Source organism: Acromyrmex echinatior, chromosome 14 (assembly GCF_024713525.1).
Source record: "Acromyrmex echinatior isolate Ae372 chromosome 14, ASM2471352v2, whole genome shotgun sequence".
NCBI lineage: Eukaryota > Metazoa > Arthropoda > Insecta > Hymenoptera > Formicidae > Acromyrmex > Acromyrmex echinatior.
In genome coordinates, this window is record NC_141865.1 from 5,652,192 (window position 1) to 5,675,117 (window position 22,926).

General features: G+C 31.7%; 1 protein-coding gene across 1 annotated transcript; it reads left to right on the forward strand.

Moving 5' to 3' along the window:
- Positions 1 to 1,867: 1,867 nt before the first annotated feature.
- Cubn (Cubilin) lies at positions 1,868 to 22,905 on the forward strand. Its single transcript, XM_087413179.1, has 52 exons — positions 1,868 to 1,992; positions 2,279 to 2,408; positions 2,519 to 2,710; positions 3,038 to 3,094; positions 3,184 to 3,324; positions 3,387 to 3,490; positions 3,825 to 3,975; positions 4,105 to 4,347; positions 4,718 to 5,033; positions 5,490 to 5,812; positions 6,132 to 6,479; positions 6,609 to 6,762; positions 6,910 to 7,100; positions 7,172 to 7,688; positions 7,840 to 8,065; positions 8,294 to 8,611; positions 8,677 to 9,245; positions 9,585 to 10,078; positions 10,195 to 10,587; positions 10,695 to 10,968; positions 11,075 to 11,347; positions 11,421 to 11,932; positions 12,237 to 12,438; positions 12,811 to 13,182; positions 13,265 to 13,464; positions 13,590 to 13,741; positions 13,830 to 14,018; positions 14,142 to 14,323; positions 14,489 to 14,707; positions 14,790 to 14,936; positions 15,068 to 15,143; positions 15,429 to 15,540; positions 15,622 to 15,784; positions 15,948 to 16,184; positions 16,359 to 16,432; positions 16,569 to 16,798; positions 16,962 to 17,174; positions 17,267 to 17,402; positions 17,564 to 17,897; positions 18,645 to 18,833; positions 19,015 to 19,171; positions 19,246 to 19,423; positions 19,625 to 19,861; positions 20,037 to 20,199; positions 20,464 to 20,678; positions 20,846 to 20,920; positions 21,019 to 21,083; positions 21,160 to 21,400; positions 21,544 to 21,706; positions 22,011 to 22,252; positions 22,546 to 22,657; positions 22,768 to 22,905. Exons 1-52 carry the CDS (start codon positions 1,925 to 1,927, stop codon positions 22,797 to 22,799), a joined length of 11,301 nt encoding a protein of 3,766 aa, XP_087269305.1. The 5' UTR covers positions 1,868 to 1,924; the 3' UTR covers positions 22,800 to 22,905.
- Positions 22,906 to 22,926: the final 21 nt, after the last annotated feature.

Consider the following 22,926-nt stretch of genomic DNA (forward strand, 5'->3'; position numbering starts at 1 on the left):
TATATAAATGACATGATCGAATAAATTAAAAGAAAAAATGAAATTTGATTTTCAGTCTCATTTCACTTGAATATTTTTTATATAAAAATAATTAGGCTTTTAAATAAAAGAATAATTTGTTAACAAGTACTAACTTTGATCTTTTTCTAATGAAAATTGATTGATATGTGAATAATACAAATAACGGAGAAAAAGAAACAGAGAGAGAAAGAGAGAGAGAGAGAAAGAGAGAGAGAGAGAGAGAAAGAAAGAGAGAGAGTGAGAAAAAGAAAAAGAGAACAATATTTGATCAAGATTTTAATGCTTAAGAATATTTTTTCGTGAATTTTACAATATGTGCTAATTGTAATTGTATAAAACATAATCAAATCAAAATTAAATTAATATGCAATATCACAAATTAAATGAAAAATATAGAATTAAAATTTTTTTCCATGATTAAAATGCACATGCTAATGTATCTGGCTTTATATTTTGTGTTCAAAGTAGAAAAAAATTTAATGCAGATTTTTAATGCAGATTTCTATATCTATTTTTATTTCAATTATAGCGACTAATGCTATCAATTTATCAAAACATTTACTTCATGGAAAGATTATGTAGGTTATATGCTTGAAATAAAGGGAGTCAGATAAAATTAAAAGGGAGTCAGGTAAAATTAAAAAATAAATATATAAATCGTTAAAATTAAGTTTAGAAGCTCAAAAACATTTTAGTATATTTATTTGTCGATGCTTGTAAATCATAAGTCTGTTCTTTTTCATAAGGCTGAACTTTTACACCAGTTCGTCTTTCTTCCTTTTCTTTCTAGAAGGAAAAGTTCAGCCAAAAAGAACAGGTCCCATGTTTGCATTGTAAACCGTACGTATGTAAGTCACATTTGAGCAGTAAAACAGGACAACACCAACACCCCTTTAAAGAAAACTCTAAAAATTTATTGCAAAAAATATTTTAATCAATTTGATCGTTAAAACGTATGTAATTAGATGATTAAAGAAAATCAAAGTAGGTTAATTACTTAAATTTCAGAAAAAAAATAGAAACTGTAGAATTTTATTCAAGATATATATATTCAAATATATCCATGTATATAATATATTAATTTATAAATTTATGTACTTTTCATCATTTTTAATAAAGTATATTTATTAGAATAATTTTTAATATAATAGAAAAACAAGAATGAAGAGGGAAAATAAAATTCAAATAAAATTCGAAGTCTATATAATAAGATAATAACTCATCATTAATAATATAATCAGTCTATTAGATATTATTGAGTCTGTTGAAAAATGAATTAATTACAAATATCAAGAAATAAAGAATTATATTATCATTATTTTAGATAGTATATATTATTATATAGTACTATTGTTATGGAAACATGCATATTGTTAAAAAGTTAATGATGTTATATTAGAACGTTAGGTTGTAATATAAAACTAAACACAGAAATTTTATAATATAGAAATACATTACTCTACATAAAATTATATATGTATATATATATTTATATGATTATATTTATATAATTATACAAACAATTCGAGTAATAATTAATATGCACGCTAAAAGTTGAATAAAATAAATTAAATTCCAATAAATTGATTATTAGACGAATGTTGTACATAATAAACGATATATAAATAATTTTATATGTCATAATTGTTTATTGCGGGTTATGATTTGTTTCTTATATTATATATCTTTTGCTTGGTATATATAATTTATAGCAGTTGTAAACCGATATTGGGTGGATTTCGATAAACCTCTCAAATACGCCCATTCGGAGCTGCAGACGCCCGTGATGCCGATCTTACGGATCAGTCTGTTATGACCTGTCTTTTCAGTAAAAGTTCCGTGAGAATCCAACAACATATAACAGAATAATATTTGGTTTACTGAGTTTTAAGCTGCTGTTGATATGGCTTTAGCATCGATGTGGTTCCTGTTATTATACCTTTATTTATGCGACGCATGGATGGATGAGAGGTATATTTCTTAATTAAAATATAACATATATTTTCCTCGTCCAATATTATTTTGCATTTGTATAATATTAAATATCGAACGAAATTGAAAAAAGTTACATATTTAATATTTTATACACAATTGATAAATATATTTCTTGAAAATATAAGGATCAATAGAATATGTGATAAAAAAATACTTAAGATATAATCGAATAAAAAATGCTTGATGTTAAACTTCATTAATATTCTATAAATTTTTTTCCGCAATTAGACTTTCATATATAAATAATTTGCTCAAAATTTAGACCTGTTTTGGAGTCACGAGATGGACATCTCATAATCTCCAGCGCGAAGGACAGAAACATAACGCTGAAGATGATAGGGGATGGTTACATGAACGTCAATGAAATCAATCTTCTTCACGTAGCCTCAGCGGTAATGAATAAATATTTGTATATAAATCCAGCAATTGAGACAATTAGTTTAATGGATTATGTGTGTGTGTGTGTGTGTGTGTGTGTGTGTGTGTGTGTGATACATTTCAGGCGCAAAATGCGACGCGGGTCATCGACAGGTGGCGGATGGGATATTTGGCTGAGATGGAGAATTCGCTTCACCAACTAACGACTATAGTGACGGGCACTACAGGTTTACAGAGAAGAGTTGCTCTGCTTGAGAGAAGTATCGACATGAACAATACAATTCGCACAGAAAACAGATCACGTATATATATACCGGTAAGAATGCACAATATTGAATGAACAGCTTGCGATGATATATTTTTCTATATCCCAGTATCAAATTATATCAATATGTCAATAAAAAAAAACGTAAGTCATTTATGTTTAGAAATAAGAGAGATTGTATAATAATAATGTATCTATAAATAACACTTCAATAATTTTTATAACGTTCAGTTATTATTCATTTCTTATTAGTTTATAATTTAGCGTTTTAAATAGAGACATAAAGTTGTATTAATTGTGTTTTTATAAAAATAAAAAAATTTGAATTAAATGTGGAATTAAATGTATTAAGTTGTTCTTTAAATAATATCTTTTTAGAATTTTAATTCATTGGCTTTAGCCAGAAGCAGCAGCATTCGTCGTATCAACGTCCGAGTACGTAATACGTGAATCTATTTATAGTGAATGATACATACGAATAAAAATCTGTATAATAAAACTAAAAATAAATAAAATGTTTTAAGCTTAAAGCATTAGAAGACTCACTGAGAGCTATGCAAACATTACTCCGAGAAAATGAATGCCAAAGTAACCCGTGTCAAAATGGTGGTACTTGTGAAGATCTCTATGATGCCTATCAATGTCATTGTCCATCAAACTGGGAGGTATGTAAGCGTAGTACTTTGACGAAAATAATATTTTGTGAGAATAATTACGATTATTTCAGGGCCCAAATTGTATGACGGATGTCAATGAGTGCGCAAGATTTCTTGGTACGGATCTCGGATGTCAAAATGGAGCAACCTGTCGTAATTTGCCTGGGTCTTATCGGTATGCAATATTAAATTTTATTACCTTTCTATTACAGCAAGTAGAAAAATATACTTTCGTTTAATTACTGATATTTTACAAATTTACAACTGACCAAGTTTTAAATCTTTTTTTTAATTTAAAAAGATATGTTTTTTTTATTTAATTTACAAAACTATAAAATATTTTGTAAAAATAGTTTCAGTAATTTTAAATTCCAATTTAAATTAATTCTATTATAAATTTCTATTTTTTTAAATAATTTTAATGAACTTCGCAAGTAGCCTTGATATGATTTCTTGGATATACTGTGCAAAATATGTCTGTATATACCTAATATTGATTCGGATATTAGATGCGACTGCTTGCCGGGATGGTTTGGCCTTCATTGCACGCAGAAAACATCGATATGTAATACGGAAAATTCCGAAGCTCTTTGTGGCGAGCATGGTGTATGCGTTGGCAAAAGCGGTTCTTCACTTGGATATATATGCATTTGTGATCAAGTACGTTCTACTTTTTTTTCATAAACTCTAGTCGTAAATTATTCAGCTAAATAAGACTTACGCACAACCTGCTTTTGTAACTTATTTATAGCAAAAGCGCTTCTTTTTTTTTATCGTATCACCCTTTAGGGATGGGAAAGTGACGGTACAAGTCCAGCTTGCACCAAAGATGTAGACGAATGTGCAGCAGCTCATCCACCTTGCTCCGTAAATCCACCGGTACCATGTCGTAATACTCGCGGTTCATTCACTTGCGGTGCATGCCCGCATGGCTATAGCGGCAATGGTTATTATTGCACTGACATTGATGAGTGTCTTATTAACAATGGCGGCTGCAGTACCTCGCCTTATGTACAATGCATAAACACAATGGTAATATATTACATATTAACATAGGTAATATATTTACATAGCATAAAGTAAAGTTATGTTTGTATCATATTGGAGATTGAGACTGAGATTGGGATTAAATTTGAATTTGACCAATCAAAGCAAAGCTTATTAAACTTGATACTGATTTTCTTTCTTCAGATTGATTAATTTCAAATTAATTTCAATTTAATACAAGTTTTACATTTATATAAAAAAAAACGTTATGGTCTTAATAATGTCTCTTATTATTTTTGTATCATAAAAATAGATTTTTTAATTAAAAGTAAATATATGAAGATAAAATATAGTGAATAGAATAACGCGTTACAATTCGCTGTGTTTTATTTTATTACAACGATTTTAATTATAGGGTTCTAGAACATGTGGGGCTTGTCCTCCAGGATACCGTGGCGACGGCGTGAGTTGCATTTTTGTCGGTGGTTGTGCCATCAACAACGGTGGATGCCATCCATTAGCTACCTGTACTGAGAATCCATCGCTTACAAGTTCTTACGTGCTATGCCGTTGCCCACCGGATTACGTCGGAAATGGAATGGGACCAAACGGTTGCCAATTAGCTGATGTATCACTTAATACAGCGTGTTCTAGCAACCCCTGCGTTCATGGTACATGCGTGCCAAACGGTGCAAATGGCTTCACTTGCAGATGCAACTCGGGATACTCAGGTATGTGTATTAGGAATGAAAATGAGAGAGACGGGGGGAAATAGATTCGTGAACCAAGTCGTGTATAAATCGTAACGCTCTAGTTCTCATACGTGACGAATAATAAGATATAGAATAAAAAGGTTGAATGCTCAATAATCGTAATGTTAATTTTAAGTAAAAATTATATTAACTGAAGTTTAAATTTATAAAAAAGTATTCATTCTCGAATTTTTAATTTATTCTTAACAAAAATTAAAAACAGTGAGAATTACACGTATCGAGAGAAAAAATAATGCAACTATTATAATTATAATTTATAATTATTTTCGATGCCAATCATTTTTTTGTACAAATATAAATGTAATTATTATTAATATTATAATAGTAATAATGGAACTCGTACAAATATTAAACACTTCTGTTTCAGTGCATGCGATATATATGTATATCACTGCGTTTTTTATTAATTTTTAGGACTTACATGTAGTATACCGATCGATCTATGCACGCCAAATCCTTGTCGAAATAGTGGAATTTGCACTGTTTTAAACGGACAAGCGACATGTCAGTGTACTACTAGCTTCACAGGAAACAGGTGTGAAACGCCACGACAAGCGTGTGGCGGTGTGTTACGGAATCCCATGGGAACACTTCAATTTCCCATGGGCGGTAGCACTTACCAGCATGGATTGAGTTGCGCCTGGGTATTAATAACAGAACCCTCGAAGGTTCTGAATGTCACCTTTACGTCTTTTAATCTTGAGCAATCTACAGACTGTAAATTTGACTTTCTACAGGTGCGATTTGCATATTTAAAAAATGTGATTAAAAAATCATATATGCGATTCTTTCATTAAAAGTTTGTAAGAACTATTAGTTTTATAAATTCTTGTAAAATTTTTATTTTTCTTTATAGTATAATACTGTAATTTGTATAGTCTCTTAAAATGTATGTATTTTTTAAATCCATATTAAGGAGTTGTATATTTTTTAGTGCTCTCTAATACTGTTTAAATTTCTGTATTCTTAAATTTAAAAATGGAAAGAATTGAAATATGAAGAATAATAGAAATAAGAAAATCATTCTCTTTATAACAAGCGTATATACACTTTTAGATTCACGATGGCAGAAATGCTGGTAGTCAAATGATTAATAGATTTTGCGGTCACACGTTGCCTAATGAAAATGGGACAATCATCTCGTCTCACAACACTCTCTATTTGTGGTTCCATTCGGACAATAGTATATCTCACAACGGATTTACTTTCCGTTGGAAGAGCATCGAGCCTATTTGTGGAGGTGTTTTAGAAAATAATTACGGCACCATTACGTCTCCAGGTTCACCTGGAAGATATCCTCCAAACAGAGATTGTTTCTGGTCAATCATTGTTGCTGCTTCAAAAAGAATTCAATTTCATTTTGGTCAGCTGATGCTCGAGCAAAATTGTAACGACTATGTGGAAGTAAATACTTCATGAGTTAATTATGATCTATATAAATATTTTATATTATTAAATTTTCTAAATCATACAATAATTATCTATGCTTTAGTATTCATTATCGATTTTGATTCTATATCTGGCGTTATATAGATTACCGGTGCAGAAGAGGAACGTTTAGAACTTTTTTGCAATCACACTCGTCCATCGCCTCTGATTACACCAAGTTCTGAAGCGATGGTTCATTTTCATTCTGACGGTTTTAATCAAGATGCTGGCTTCCAAATTCATTATTCGATAATTGAAGGTATACTGCAATGAGAGACAGCTTGTTTATACGATTTATAAGTGTATCAATTAATTACGTTATTTATTTAAAACAATTGGTTTAGAAATCTTATAATTTTATATAAATTATATTAAATATATGGTTCAAATAATTTGCAATATTTAGGTATTCCTGGTTGTGGTGGAATTTTCACCAGTGCCACTGGACTAATCAATTCACCAGGGCACTCATCGTTGTATCAGCCAAATATGGAATGTGAATGGAAGATACAATTGCCGGCAGGCGAACGAATCCGAGCATCATGGCTGAGATTTGATCTCGAAACTTCCTCCAGTTGTCAATTTGACTTTGTCGAGGTGATCTCTCCAGCTTTTATTATTATTGTTTCACAGAAAGAATGAAAATGTTAATCTTTGTACTTTTCCAGATTTACGATGGACCTAACATGCTTTCTCAGTTACTCGGTAGATATTGCGGCTCGGACTTGCCGCCAGCGATCAAGTCAAATTCAAACAGTTTAGTTGTAGTGTTCAAATCTGATTGGTCTTACGAAGGAGAAGGTTTCACACTATCGTACGAAACTTTATGCGGTGGCGAATTCCATGCAGATACTGGAATTATCAAATCGCCCTTCTATCCAAATCCTTATCATCATTCAAGAACGTGTATTTATGAAATCATACAACCATCTGACAAAGGAATCGTATTAACTGTAGAAGATATGGACATCGAAGGTAGAGATCAGAACTGTTATTACGATTACGTCGAAATTTTCGACGGTGATAATGAAAATGCAACGCAACTTGCCACATTATGTGGCGATGAGGAAAACATGCCCAATACTCCTTACTATTCCACGCACAATTTTATGTACATAAAGTTTTCCACCGATAGCAACATCAATGGTCGAGGTTTTAAACTGAACTACACAACAATTAATCGTAGTAAGTAAGATCTCTTTGCTGCGGCAAATTATTGTATAAATGTAAGGTTTGATGTGAACGTGATTGATTCATTTTACGTACAGAACAATTTAATTTTTGTGCAAAAATAGACAATAATAAAATAAACATTAACGTCATTGTTTTTATTAAGGATGTGGCGGATTGCTAAAAGAGCCAAACGGTGTGATTCAGCCTCCCCATCAAAATGGAAGTTACTTCGATAACGAGGAGTGTATCTGGACTATTCAAGCACCGCCAGGATATATAATACAACTCAATTGGATGTCGTTCAATTTAGAATACCATAATGATTGTGTCAATGATTACGTCAAAATTTATGAAAACTATACCTCGCGTGACGAAAACATAATAGCCACGTATGATTACTAATCTCTTTTATTTTTAACGATTTATTATATAAACAAAGATGATATTAGTACTCCAATCATTTGAATTACCAAAAAGCTATTAATTATACTATTTAATATCTATTAATTTTATACATATTATAATATTAACGTATTGAAATTATATTTTCACATACATAATTTAACTTTTTTGATTCATTATTAGCTTTTTGAATATATCACAATTATATGTTTCAGATATTGTGGTAGCACCAAACCACCCGAAATAACGTCGCAAGATCATACACTTACCATACTTTTCCATACTGATATAACTATTACAAACGAAGGATTTGTTGCTTCATATATTTTCATGGATACGTCGAAGGTTTGCGGTGGTCATTATTCAAAGTCAAACGGCATTATTAGATCGCCAAATTATCCCGATTATTATCCGAACAAAAAGGATTGTGTTTGGATTATTGAAGCGCAAAACCGACACAGAATTATTCTCACCATCAATCATTTTGAATTAGAAAGACAATCATCTTGCTCATTTGATTATTTAGAAATTAGGTAATAATCTTAAATTTAATTGTATTACTTTTTCAAATTGCCATTTTATGTTTCTCATATTTTAGGAATGGTGGATATGACTCAGCGCCTTTAATTGGCAAATTCTGTGGCACGGACATACCTACTGAAATACCGAGTCAAGCAAATCAAATGTATATTAGATTTGTTTCGGATTTCTCGAGATCAATGGCAGGTTTTGAAATACAGTGGGATAGCACCACTCAAGGTATAAACATACAGAAAATTCTAATTACGTTCTCTATTTTTTCAATTCTTATATTTATGTATTTGTCTTCAGGATGTGGTAGCTCAATAACCGCGGTAACTGGAGATATTATATCTCCAAATTATCCTGAACCTTATACAATGAACGCAGATTGTTATTGGAAGATCGCTGTGGCAGCAGGTAGTTTAGTGCAGATTATAATAGTGGATCTCGATCTTGAACATCATCAGAAATGCCGATATGACTTTATCGAAATATATGAAGGCATCAATCATCTCACAAATGGAAGACGTTATTGCGGCATCACGTATCCGAAACTTATTCAATCCAAATCCAATCAAATGACCATTCGGTTCCGTAGCGACTACAGCAATGCCGGCCGCGGTTTCCATCTGAAATACGAAACGCGTACGTATTATATGTATTATTAAATCAAAATGTTAATTAAAACTTTAATATTACCAGTATTATCTTTAAAAATTATAAATTACAATTATTTAAAAAAATGTGTTACATAGGTTAGTAGAAATTTTCACTTTTTTACTTTTAAACATTTATAAACCTCTTTCTTATGTATTATTAAATATTACTCTTATTGTATGTTATTATTATATATTATTATTGTTCTTTTTTTTTAATTTGAAACTTTTTGGTCATATTTTTTAAGAATTTGAAAATTAATATTTATTTTTAATTACTTATTGTAGAACTATTTTTTACTGTTGAATTGTTATTTTTATGATACAGAATGCCAAAACAAATTACGCGGTTATTACGGTGTGATAGAGTCACCGAATTTCCCCAATAAATATGAGCACTCGACAAACTGCAGTTGGATCATTGAGGCACCAATTGGTAACACGATTAATTTGACTTTCTCGCACTTTGATCTCGAGGGAAAAATAGAACAGTCGCAGTGCATATATGACTATCTCCAAATCATGGAAGGCGACGATGACATTCCCAACAACATGCTGGGTCTATTCTGTGGGACTATCGATCTCCCAATGAAAATTAATTCAATACAACATCAAGTGTTCGTAACGTTTGTTACGGACTCCTTTATTGCTTACAATGGTTTCAGGCTTGAATGGAAGGTGCATGGTTGTGGCGGGCATTTGACTAAACCCTATGATAGTTTTACATCGCCTGGATATCCGTCAGCTTATCCTATGAATGTTGATTGTGAATGGCTGATCGAAGTAGATTACATGCTCAGTATCGAGCTCACATTTTACGAAGTAGGTATAATCTAAAAAAGTATTTGCAAAGATATATATATTATACAAAAATTAATACAAAAGAAGTGCTAATGTGAAGATGCTGTAATGTAAAAATGGAAACATTTGTCTCTCAGGTTAATACTGAGAAACGTAAAGGTTGTTATTTTGATAAAGTCCAAATTTATGAGGGCGAAGATGCAGATGCGCCAAAACTGACTGAGCTTTGTTATTCGGAGAAGCCAGTAATATACACTAGTCATGGAAACAAAATGTTTGTCAAGTTTCACTCGGACTCATCATACGCTAGTCGAGGATTTAATGCTAGTTACAGGACAGTTCCTATTATATGTGGTGGTAAATTTACAACAATTTCTGGCATCATTCATTCAGCTAATTATCCGCAGAATTATCCGCATATTGTGAATTGCGAATGGCTGTTAGAAGTCGACAACAACCATCTAGTAAATCTCACGTTTTTGGACTTTGATGTTGAGAACAGTAAAAATTGCAGTGATGATTTCGTTAAGGTACGCTATAATTTTTAAATTATATCACTTGTAAGAATATAATTTTAATTAATTTTTTAATTAATTTTACTAACAAATATTAACAGTCTTACCTCGTATTTTTGTAGATTTTTGATGGCTCAACGAAAAATGACCCATTATTGGGAACCCATTGCGGCAATCAGCTACCACCGGTCTACGTTTCGAGTAGTAATCAAATGTTAGTAGTCATGCAAAGCGATAGTATAATTTCAGCCAAAGGTTTCAAAGCTCAATACAGTAGAGCCTGCGGTGCTCGTATAATTGTGAAAGATCACGGTTTTCTCACACCCGCGACGGGCAATAGTGATATACATGATGAGAACACTAATTGTACATGGACATTGATAGCTGAAAATCCAGGTAATTAAACTTTGTTTTAATTCATATTTCGCCCATAGATATTTACATTTGTTTTTATTTTTTTTTTTTAACGATTCTACTCTTTATATTTTGTACTTTATTGCAGGCGATCATGTAACTATTACTTTTACACATATGGAGATGGACCCAACTGATGCTTTGACTCGATATGAATCACAATATCACGATTCAAGTCCATGTTTTTGGCTCTCCCTCCAGGTATATGAGGGTGAGAGCACAGATGGACCATCTCTAGGAAAATGGTGCAACAATGTCGCACCACCGCCCATTACGAGTACCGGAAATTCACTTACTCTGCGTACTGTTTTCTATGAGTTCATAGGTCACTTTGTCGCTATGTACTCCGTCCTGAATACAGGTAAACTGGATTAAAATATATAAAAGATGCACGTTTATTAAAAAATGTCTTTAATTCCATTTGTATTTTTTAGCATGCGGAGGAAACTACACATCCCAACAAGGAATAATTACCTCGCCTAGTTATCCAAATAGTTATCCCCTGAACGCAGAATGCGTTTGGATTCTGAATACGTCCCCCGGTAATAGGATTACCCTCATGTTCTCCGAGTTCGATATCGAGTCGAGCGAAAATTGCGATCTGGACTATGTCGAGGTACGGGAAGACAGTGGAATAGGAAAGCTCATTAGTGTTTCTTGTGGCAAAGATGCCGCGGAAATTACATCTTCCAGCAAACTATGGATCAAGTTTAAGAGCGATGATTCAGGCACTGCTAAGGGTTTCAAGGCTGAATACAATATCATCGGAGGGAACGAATTGGAAGGACCTACAGGACGCATTACCTCGCCATTGTATCCGTTACCGTATAGACAACCTGCTGCGTTCTCATGGCGCATCACTGTTGAAATGGATTGGCTTGTACGTCTTGTATTCACAGATTTACACATAGAAAACGTTGGTCAATATTGTTTCTCGCATATTAATGTAAGTATCTTTGTCAAAGATGTTACAAAATATAAATAACTACAATTTAAGGATAAACATATAATATAATATGATTCATGTATAAATATAGTTATGTGTATATTTAACAATATATCAACAATATATATTATATGCGCATATTGTTATTATTATAACGCATATTGTTATATGCGTTATATACATTAAATTAATAATAAATATTGATACTTAATAGGTTTTTGTAGTATTTATATAGGTTTTTGTAATTAACGAAATATTCATGTGCCATTTTAATTATTAAGCAGTTTTATCCATTTTTCATTAGATATATGATGGATATGATAATGAAGCACCACTTCTATTTAAAATGTGCGGCTACACTTTGCCAGAACCAATAGATTCATCCAGCAATGTGATTTATATTACGATGACGTCAGAGTTTGTCAGATTGGGACATTGGTTTGATCTCACATGGCTTCAAATAATAAGAAATAGTTCCGAACAGACGACTAACAAGGAAATTAGATGTAAGATTCAATTTTTATATACTTTGTTGTTATAAAAAATAAATATATTTAAATAATGTAATTTTTTATGATTACTTAATATTAACTTAATATTAATACGAAAGCTAATTTGAATGCTATTATGTATCCATTTTTAATTAAATAACTTCTATAATATAAATGTGTGAGAATATATATCGAATGTAGTAAATAACACATAAATAAATTATGCTGATGTTAAATATACATACATATATATATATATATGTGTGTGTGTGTGTGTGTGTATGTGTGTGTGTGTGTATGTATATGTATATGTATACACACACACACACTCACACACATAATATATATATAATACATTTAATTACAATTTATTTTATTTACCTGCAGTATCAGAATGCAACAAGGAAATAGCTCTAATGGGTGACCGCAACAGTACATATTCCTTCAGTTCTCCTGGTTGGCCGACTGGCTATGCTGCCAATTTGCATTGCAATTGGGTCTTCACATCGCCACCTGGAACACATTTAGTATTGAGAATAATGACTATGGATTTGGAAGAAACTAGCAATTGCGAGGCGGATTCGGTTTCTGTTTATTCGGGAAATGCATTGACATCGACAACTGATGCTCATTTGGAAAGTAAATTGTGCTTGGCTAACTCCAGTGCGTCTTTGATCAGCGGGAGCAATGTGATGACTGTGAAATTCGAGTCGGACGTGTTCGACAATAAAACTGGTTTCAGCGCATATGTATATCGAGGTTGCAAATACCCTATTAATCTATTAATAAAATCATAATTTTGATTATAAATATACGTAAACGTTCTCATTGATGTTTATAGATTGTGGAGGTCAATTAAGTGGACGGCCCAATGGCGTAATTCAATATGACAATTCTTCTTTTGTAAGGTCAATTCGCACGTGGCACTTTACCTGTGAGTGGACTGTGACAGTGAAACCCGGCAGAACTATCAAAGTTCAGATTGAGGAAATGTCAATACAAGAAATGCCTGATCATACATGCAGTGATAATTATTTACTGGTTAGTACTTTATATTAGCAGACTTTAGAATCAATATAATTATAAACAAAAAAATAATTACGAAAAAAAGAGAGAAAATTTAAAATTAAAATTAAAAAAGATAATTTATATGTATATAATTTTAGTTAAAAAATGGAGAAGGAATGCTTTCGCCTTTGTTAGGCACCGGAAAGTATTGTGGTAAAGTATTACCAGCGGAGCTAGAAACTACCGGAAATCGTTTTTATATTAAGGCTACGGGTGTTGGTCTTAATTTTGGCTTTAAGCTCACTTACAGGTGATTTTTACATAATACATAATATATAATTTTTTAAATTGACATTTGTTTAATTTGCTGAAACATTAATTTATTTTCTATATTTTAGAGAAGTAAGCATGAGCTGTGGCGGCGACTTTATTTTATCAAACAAACAGAAGAAATGGGAGATAACATCGCCCAACTATCCAAACATCCCTCCAACTTATAGCGAATGTATTTGGAAAGCTACTGCTCCAGCTGGCGAAAGGCTCACTATCCATTTCTTGGATAGATTTGATTTGAGTCAGTCCGAGAAGTAAGATACGATCATTGCAAAAAAATAAAACAAATTTCTGAAAAAAATATTAAAAATACATTTTAGTAAATACATTTACTAAAATATTGTTTCTATACATACCATATAACAATTTCTTTTTAGTTGCGAGAGAGAATACGTTGAAGTAAGAGATGGTGGAACCGATGGCTCGCAACTCATGGGAACATTTTGTAAAGACGTAGCACCTAGTAGTATGAGTACTAATGGCAATATGATATATGTCCACTTTTATACAGATGTGCCAGAACCTAAGAATGGTTTCAAAGCTGTAATTACTTTAGGAGGTAAGTAAAACGAATATTTTATATAAGTTTATTTTAATATTAAAACTGATTATAAATAGTTAACTTTTATTAAATAAAAAAATATATATTTATATTATATAATATAATAATAATAATTTTATATTAAGAATAGAAATATTTCATAAAGTATACGTATTTGTATAGAGGTTTGTGGTGGAATTTTGCGTGCTACTAAAGGCACTATTAAATCTCCGAATTATCCGCATTCGTATCCTACAAACATAAACTGCACGTGGTTGATAGTAGCGCCGACGGATCATAACTTGAAATTAGAATTTCGCGATATACAGCTTCCTGGCTTACGTCAATGCCGTCTCACTGATCATGTTAAAATTGGAGAAAAGCTCGTAGAAAATAATACCAGTAAGTAATGACTGGCAACGATTGATTTGGTATAAGCTTTTCCATTATTATGATGTGACTGAATGAAAATATTTTTCCATAGCTTCAATAATTGGTTCTTATTGCGGTCTTCATAAACCGGACGTAATCGAATCATCATCAAACGAAGTGTATGTGTACTTCCAAAGTAATAACTTAGCGTTCGTTAGTTATAAAGGCTTCAATCTAAACTTCACTGCTAGCCAAGAAAGTTAGTAAAACAAAATTATATATTAAACTATATATTTAAATATGTCTTATTGCACATCACAATTTGCACGTTATTTATATAGTTTTGACTTACATAAAAATATTTTAATTATATATTATCTATTTATATAGCTTGCGGTGGTTCAATAACCGCACTAAATGGAATAATTAAATCACCTGGATATCCTAATCCACGCACAAAGTCAAGGTAAATTTCTTTTTAATAAAATTTTTAAACAATTAGTAGAATATTTTATTTATTGAATTTATTTATATGTATTATAAAAAATAACGTATCAATAATGTATTTAAATTATTTTACATTTAATATTTAGATATAAAAATTATAAATTAATTAATTATTTAAGTGAGCATGATAATAATATAGTACATATATTTTTTGTATATTTAACATTGGAGCAATATTTATACAATCTTTACCTAAATATTGATAATATTTAGATAAAGATTATACGAATTAATAATACCATAGGTATTGCGATTGGCGAATTACGTTACCGATGGATTATCAAGTTGTGGTGAATATTATGGATATAGATGTTGTTAACGATCCTGGACCATCACACGTGGGATATGCACTCACGGTAAGTAATATCACGTCAATAAGATATAAACAATATTTATTCCGGCAAAGGAATACATAATGAAATTTTCCTTTCCTGCAGTTTTATAACGATTTCCGCTTTAAATCGAGGATTAGGATCTTAGGACAAGGGAGAACAAATATAGAGGAGATAAGAAGTTCCAGTAATACTATGATTATCAGTTATTGGTCCTCCGCCGGACATCGAGGTTTCAAGCTTCGATATAGAGCTGAAGCTCCGGCTCGTAAGTTTCAAAAGCTATACTATCATTTCCATATCCATATATTTTATGTAACAATGCAATTTAAATAGAAATACATTTTCAAACTATATTTAATTTAGTATACCAACTTTTATTTAGTTAAAACGTACAATGAAAAAAAGATTTTAACTAATTTTTATTGTAGCTTGTGGTGGAAGTCTGAGAGCAATTGAAGGCAATATAACAGGTCCTACAAGTCCACCTTTTAATCAATCTTCATATGTTTGCAACTGGAAATTGGAACCACCCGAAAATATGATCAGTTCTGTTGGGGATAGTCGCTTGACATTGACAATAAAAGTCACCGGTATTTTGGGCGGACCTGAGCATTCTCAAATTATTAGAAGAAGTTGCATTTATCCTCAATATATTGAAATTCATGGTAAAATAAAAAACACTAATATAATTCGTTATTCTTGCTCATTGATAACAATTTTTAGAAACAATACATAAAAATATTTTAATAAAATAAATTACAAAGCATGTAAATTACAAAGCAATTAATATCTATTATAAATCGTGAATAAATAAAATATTAACGTTAAATATTGTGTAGGTATTGGAATAATTTGTGGAAATATAACAGAACCGAGATATTTGAGAAGTCCAAAATTAATAAACGAATTAACGGTAATGTGTTCTTAATATTTATCTTATCACTCATATGTATATAATGGATAAATAGTTTCAAGAATCTCTACACAAATTAAAGTTATTTGTATTTGTATTAAACGTAAAAAAATAATTTTATTATTTCAACTTTTAGATAATGAATGGTACTTATGGAAAACGTATGGATTTCAATTTACAATATCAATGGCAACCTTGTGGTGGTGTTTTGCGAGAATCAAGATACACTGTCAGATCACCAACGAATATTTCCTATCCGATAAATTGCGTTTGGCATGTAGATTATCCTGAAGGAGAAACGATCAAACTCTCTTTCAAAAAACTTGAGCTTGAAAGTAACTGTAACAGGAATTACCTTATTATCAAGTAAGATACTTTTGCTCAAATTGGAAATTGTAGAGTTTATACAAAAATATTATTAAATCATAATCTGCTTTGATTGGCCTTCTTCACTCATTTATGTTGAAGATGTTTTGTATTATATATCAAATTATTTTTTATTTAATGTATATTTATCGTTCATCATCAGGAATGGCGGAGCGACAGCACCACAGATCGCAAAGTACTGTCTTCATACCACAAGTGAACTTCAAAAATATAACATTAATAGTATATCGAATCAGCTATGGATAGAATATTTTGCATCTGAGGGTACAGGCAGCTTCGAGTTTGATGTAATGGTTGCCAGTACAGGCTGCGGTGGAGCTTTACGTGGTCGCAGTCGCGAAATCGCGTCTCCAGAGTAATTATCTTAAGATAATAGAAACTATAATAACACAATTTTCAAAAAAGATGATTTATTATAGACGATTAATTTCCGCTTCCCAATTTCAGATTTCCCAAACAATATCCAAACAACGGCGAATGTACATGGGAAATAATAGGTGAAAATGGCTATCACTTAGGTTTAACTTTCGTCGATCGGTTTAGCCTGGAAACTAGTCCCAATTGTGAGAAAGATTATGTGCAGGTCTGTGATTATTATCATACTTATGATAAACATTAAATATTTATTTAAATTAATTTGCTTTGTAATTTGTTTTATTCACTACAATAACATTCACAATGACATAAAAAATATGAATATAGAGAGCATTGTAAATTAAAGAAATAATAATAATAACGTTACAGATATTTGATTGGATCGGAGAAGAAGGAAATTATAACAATGGTGAATGGAAGAGTCTCGGAAAAGTTTGCGGCAGGAATACACCTGCGCCCTTTAACTCGACATCGAATCGCATGAAGGTGATTTTCCATTCGAATGAGGCAATACAATCGGACGGTTTTCATGCCATCTGGAGTGAGAATTGCGGCGGTGTTTTTGAAGCAACTGAGAAAGTTAATATCATTCAATCGCCATCGTATCCAAATTTCTATCCATCTAGCATTGTCTGTAATTACACCATTGTTGCGCCAAATGATGACATTGTCATCGAGTTTACTGATTTCCAACTCGAACGCGGTAAGTTTTAATAGTCATCACTATCTTTTCAGATCCTGTGAAATACTAAATAGTATCCTTTTTATAATTATTATATCTCCATGGAACTTTTAAAAGTTTTAATATTCTCTATATATTATAATATATACAGGACATATATGATAAACTTCCGTTATTTTTAAATAATAAGAAATAAAAATAAATACGTATATATACTTTTAACTTTTTTATTGTAACGAACAACTAGAAAAGAAATTTTTACAAAAAATTGTCAAACTCCCACATGTTATCAAACTTTCACGCGCCTTTAGCGCGAAGAATATATCGAGTTTTCGGTATTTCACTTCACCAGATGCGCTGCAGCATGTCGTTAGTCATTGTAACAATAGCGGTCGCAATTCGATTGCATAAGGCATTCACGTTTGGCATTTTGGTGGAGAAAACTATATCTTTGATATACCTCTAGAAAAAAATTTAAAGAAAAGATATCAGGAGAATTAGTGGTCAGGAAATGGAACTCTTTTGTCTAATCCAAATATAAACTTGATACAATAAACAAAAAGAAATTTACGTTACCTGATTTTTAAAGCAATATTAAAACCCCGGAAATTCATAGTGTATACCCTGCAAGCATAATGTAATGCCAGATTTTTTTCATAAAACTACGACAATATATGTTCGTGACATAAATTAATTTTATTATCTCTAAAGCTTTAAAATAAAAAATATAATGAAAATTACAAAATTAACAAAAATTACTTTTAACAGCTCGTGGAGATTGTCGTTTTGACAATGTCACTACCATATCGGAAAGTATGTATATGGCAGAGGAGGTAGAAACTTATTGCGGTAACAGCAAACCACCACTTTTAAGATCCATGTCACGAATAGAGATTATCTTCATGACGGACAAATATGTGCAGCGGAGCGGTTTTCAATTTAAATATTTCCTCAATAGTAAGTCTCTTCGAAGTTTCTTGTATATTAATGACAATTGCGAAAATTAAAATATAAACAATGATATAATTGTTAGAAAATATGATAAAAAAATATACAGATTTGATATATTGAGGAAAATTATAAGACAATTAAAGAAAAAAAAAATGAAAAATCATAATAAAACCGTTGTAACTAACAGGATGTGGTGGTATTATCACAAAACCCACTGAGCTTAAGCCTTTGATGCATGGAGAAGAATACTTTGGACGTATGAATTGCACTTGGGTCATTAAAGCGCCTCAAGGCAAGAGTGTACTTGTGCGCTTCGAGAAGTTTATTCTAGAGTTCAGCACAAAGTAAGCTTTTCACAAATCTATATTAAGTGAGTTTCTATTAAAAATTTTATTAAACTTTTATCATTAATTTGCAGTTGTTATTTCGATAACGTCGCTGTTTATGAAGGTGATTTTGTTAATCCGGACAAACGAACTGCTCTGGTTTGCGGTAACTTGACTGATAATTTACCAACATTTAAATCCGAGTCTAATTCCATGGTCGTTAACTTTAATGCCGATAGTTCAAGGCATTTCGAAGGTTTTACAGCCAAGGTACAAAGTCTGTTGTATTAAATATCACTCCAAAGTTATGTTTGATTTAATAATAACAGAATATTATAATAATAACAGTAGCCTTTTCATACAATTATCTACTGTCTCTTTTACAATGCACTTTATTGACATATTTTCAATTAAATTAAAAATTATAACTATAATTATAACTGTAATAATAATAATAATGAGCTTTTTTAGGTGCTATTCACGACAAGTCCAGCCAGCGGTTGCGGAGGATTAATCAATTTAACTTCGATTCAATCTGAATCGTTTAGAACTCAACAGGAGGCAACTTATCAACCATTCGAAGAATGCCACTGGACTGTAGTGACATCTTCAGCCAAAAGTATATTGTTTACAATTAATAGCATTGATATCAAGAACTCAATTAATAATATTACTCAACGTGATAAATGCAGCGGTGATTATCTCGAGGTAAATATTTGCGCCTACGTCTGATACGTCTACGTCTGATAGAATTTTTTTTACAAATACTGATAATAAGATTTTATTATACTTTAATGTGAAAAAAGAATAGACGGAAAATATTAGTTCATAAAATTACGATTATATTAACATATAAGAATAATGTGCATTTTATTGTTCTCAGGTTCGAGATGGCGGTGGACCTTATGCCGATCTTATTGGTCAATTTTGCGGCAATTCAGTGCCATCTCCCATGATATCTACTTCAAACAAATTATGGATTAGATTTTATACTGACGGTGTTACTGAAGGTGCCGGTGCAATAGCCACATTGAATATTGTCGATTGTAAGAAATTTTATACTTTATCAATTGTCCTAATATCACTATATTGTATAAAACAAAATGTACCTGAATGTATCTGTTTTTACGATAAATTTTATTTGTATATCTACAAATTCATGTCTCTTTTTTATTGAAATTTTTGTAAAACACTTTTAACAAATTTAAAACATAAATGTTACAAGGATAAAACTTTCTTGAATTTTTATTTAAATTTTACTTTATCAATGTTCTTTCTTTGATGACTTTTTTTGTGTGACTTTCTTGCAGCATTGTGCAGCTTAAGTACTCGATTAGTAAACGAAACAATTCATGTACTTACTTCGCCGGATTATCCAAACACACATTTAAGTGGAACACTATGTCGTTGGACTTTGCAATTTGCCGATAGATACAGTGATAGAATGCGAATCCGATTTATAGATTTTGATTTGGCGGATTCCAACAAGTGTGAAGATGAATATTTAGAAATTACTGAGGAAAAGGTAAATACTGATATAAGTAATATTTACTATTAATATTATATATTAAAATAATTATTCTAATGATTGATAATAATATCATTTTAAAAATATAATTACTCTTAATATTAAAAAATAAATATTTCTACAAATAATACAAAATTAAACTGTCATCTTTTTTTAACAAACAGAAATATATAAATGAAGGATTCGGGACAAACTTTATTTATAGTGGCGAAAGAAGCCACCCAATTACCGTCGAGATGGTAAGTTTTCTGCATTAGGAACTAGTGCGTTTCATTTTGCTAGTAATCCACCATTTATATTACACACATAAAATATCTTATTTTATGTTATCTTTTAGGGTAGCCGGTTACCTTTCGCCTCATACAGATATTGTGGCAGCGAATTACCACACGATTATTACAGGTATCTAAACTTATCTCCATTAGTTCATTACAATGATTTTTAAGAATTATTTCAAACTGAATGTTCTCTCTTACAGTTACAGCGACAAGGTTAAAATAACATTTAGATCAATGTCCAACAATCACAAAGGCTTTAAGCTGGAATACAGTACAGCGAATTGCGATCGAAATTACACGAGCGAGCAGGGACGAATCCTTCATAATGGATTTACAAGCTGCTGGATCACAATCACCGTTCCAGCAAATCGTACCATTTCTTTGTACTTCAATCATTTCAGCATTTACGACTTAGAGCAGTGCACGCGCAATGCGTTGCAAGTACGTTCCTTTGCACTTGCTAAGGAAAACGCGTTTGAGAGGATACAGAAATTATTCAATTTACTTTGAAAACCCGAGTGACGTAAAACGTGTATTGATACGCGTTGTAAGTTCAAGTTTCTAAATAGATTTATATATTTCAGGTACGCGAGGGTGACTCAAGTGGACCGCTTATAACGACGCTGTGCAGCACGGCAATGCCAAGCCCGATTTTCAGTTCTGGCAACAAACTCACTTTGCACTCCTGGACCGAGAGCGCCAGCTCTTATCAAAGTTATGACATCATTTACACGACCACGGATGCAGGTAGGACGCGTTCGTGGCAGCGTGCACAAGTCCTCTCTCATTGCATCCGATTAATGTACGCTACCAGATGCGGAGAAATTATAACGCGCGGGAGATGATTTACGACACTGCGGCGCCTCGAGATACGCGCCATGTGAAATGTTGCGGTTTATTTTCGCGGGAGACCGCACGAAAATCCGATTGCGATCTCGCGGCATTGCTTCAGACACCGCGCGAGTTATAATATAACACAAACGAAATGTACACGCAGATCGGCCCGCAGCGTCGTTTTCATATAAAACATCTCAAAATCAAAATTGCGCAGGTCGAGGTTGCGGCGGTCGTATATTCAATTATGGTGGCAGATTCACCTCGCCATTGTATCCCCGTACGTATCGCAACAATACCGTATGCACTTGGGACGTGAGCGTACCGCAAGGTTTTAAGATCATTCTTCAATTCCTTGTCTTCGACATCGGCACGAAGAAGAACTGCAGCAACAATAATCTCAAAGTTTACGATGTCGTCCCTAGCGGAGAACTTTTACATAGCACGTATTGCGGTGGAGTGAGTGATTTCGTAAAATAATACAATACATTTTCAAATATCACTATCGACAGATTCTATCACAGATTCTTTCACTGAAAGAACTGATTAGAGAATTTTTTTATGAGAATCTGTTATGCATAATAACTACGATTTTTTTATTTTTAATTATATTTTAAATTATATTTCAAATGTTTCTTAAAATCTTATTTTCATAAGATATATAATTAAATATATTCTTACAATGTATTTAGTTATATAAAATTAAATATATTTTAATTACGCAAGTATAATTAAAGATATTTTTTGTATAGGATGATCCAGCGAGACTTGAGGCTGATACCAATCGAGTTCTTGTTAAATATACTTCGACAGTGAACAATATTGGATCAGGATGGGTAATTGTATTCATGGCACAATCAACTGGTAAGCATAAACGTTTGCCTTTGCACGATGAGATATTTAAATTCTTTTATGGAAACCACAAGTCACATAGATATGAGGTAAAAGATAATAATTACGAATTATGTTTTCAGTGCATCCCATCGACGTAATAGAAAATTTATAAGGGAGACATCAAGACTGCAAAAAGTAATGTTTTTAAATTTAGTGGAAGATATTCTAAAATTTATGTATATTTACTATAGATATATGAAATTAATAAATTTGCCCGCTATAGAAAGCATTATATTCGA

Bases quoted from the DNA above. Each gene is read 5' to 3' on its own strand.
- Cubn (XM_087413179.1), top strand. From the start codon at position 1,925: ATGGCTTTAGCATCGATGTGGTTCCTGTTATTATACCTTTATTTATGC. The intron at 10,969-11,074 runs GTAATTAAACTT...ACTTTATTGCAG, and splicing joins ATTGATAGCTGAAAATCCAG to GCGATCATGTAACTATTACT. The intron at 18,834-19,014 runs GTAAGTCTCTTC...TGTAACTAACAG, and splicing joins ATTTAAATATTTCCTCAATA to GATGTGGTGGTATTATCACA.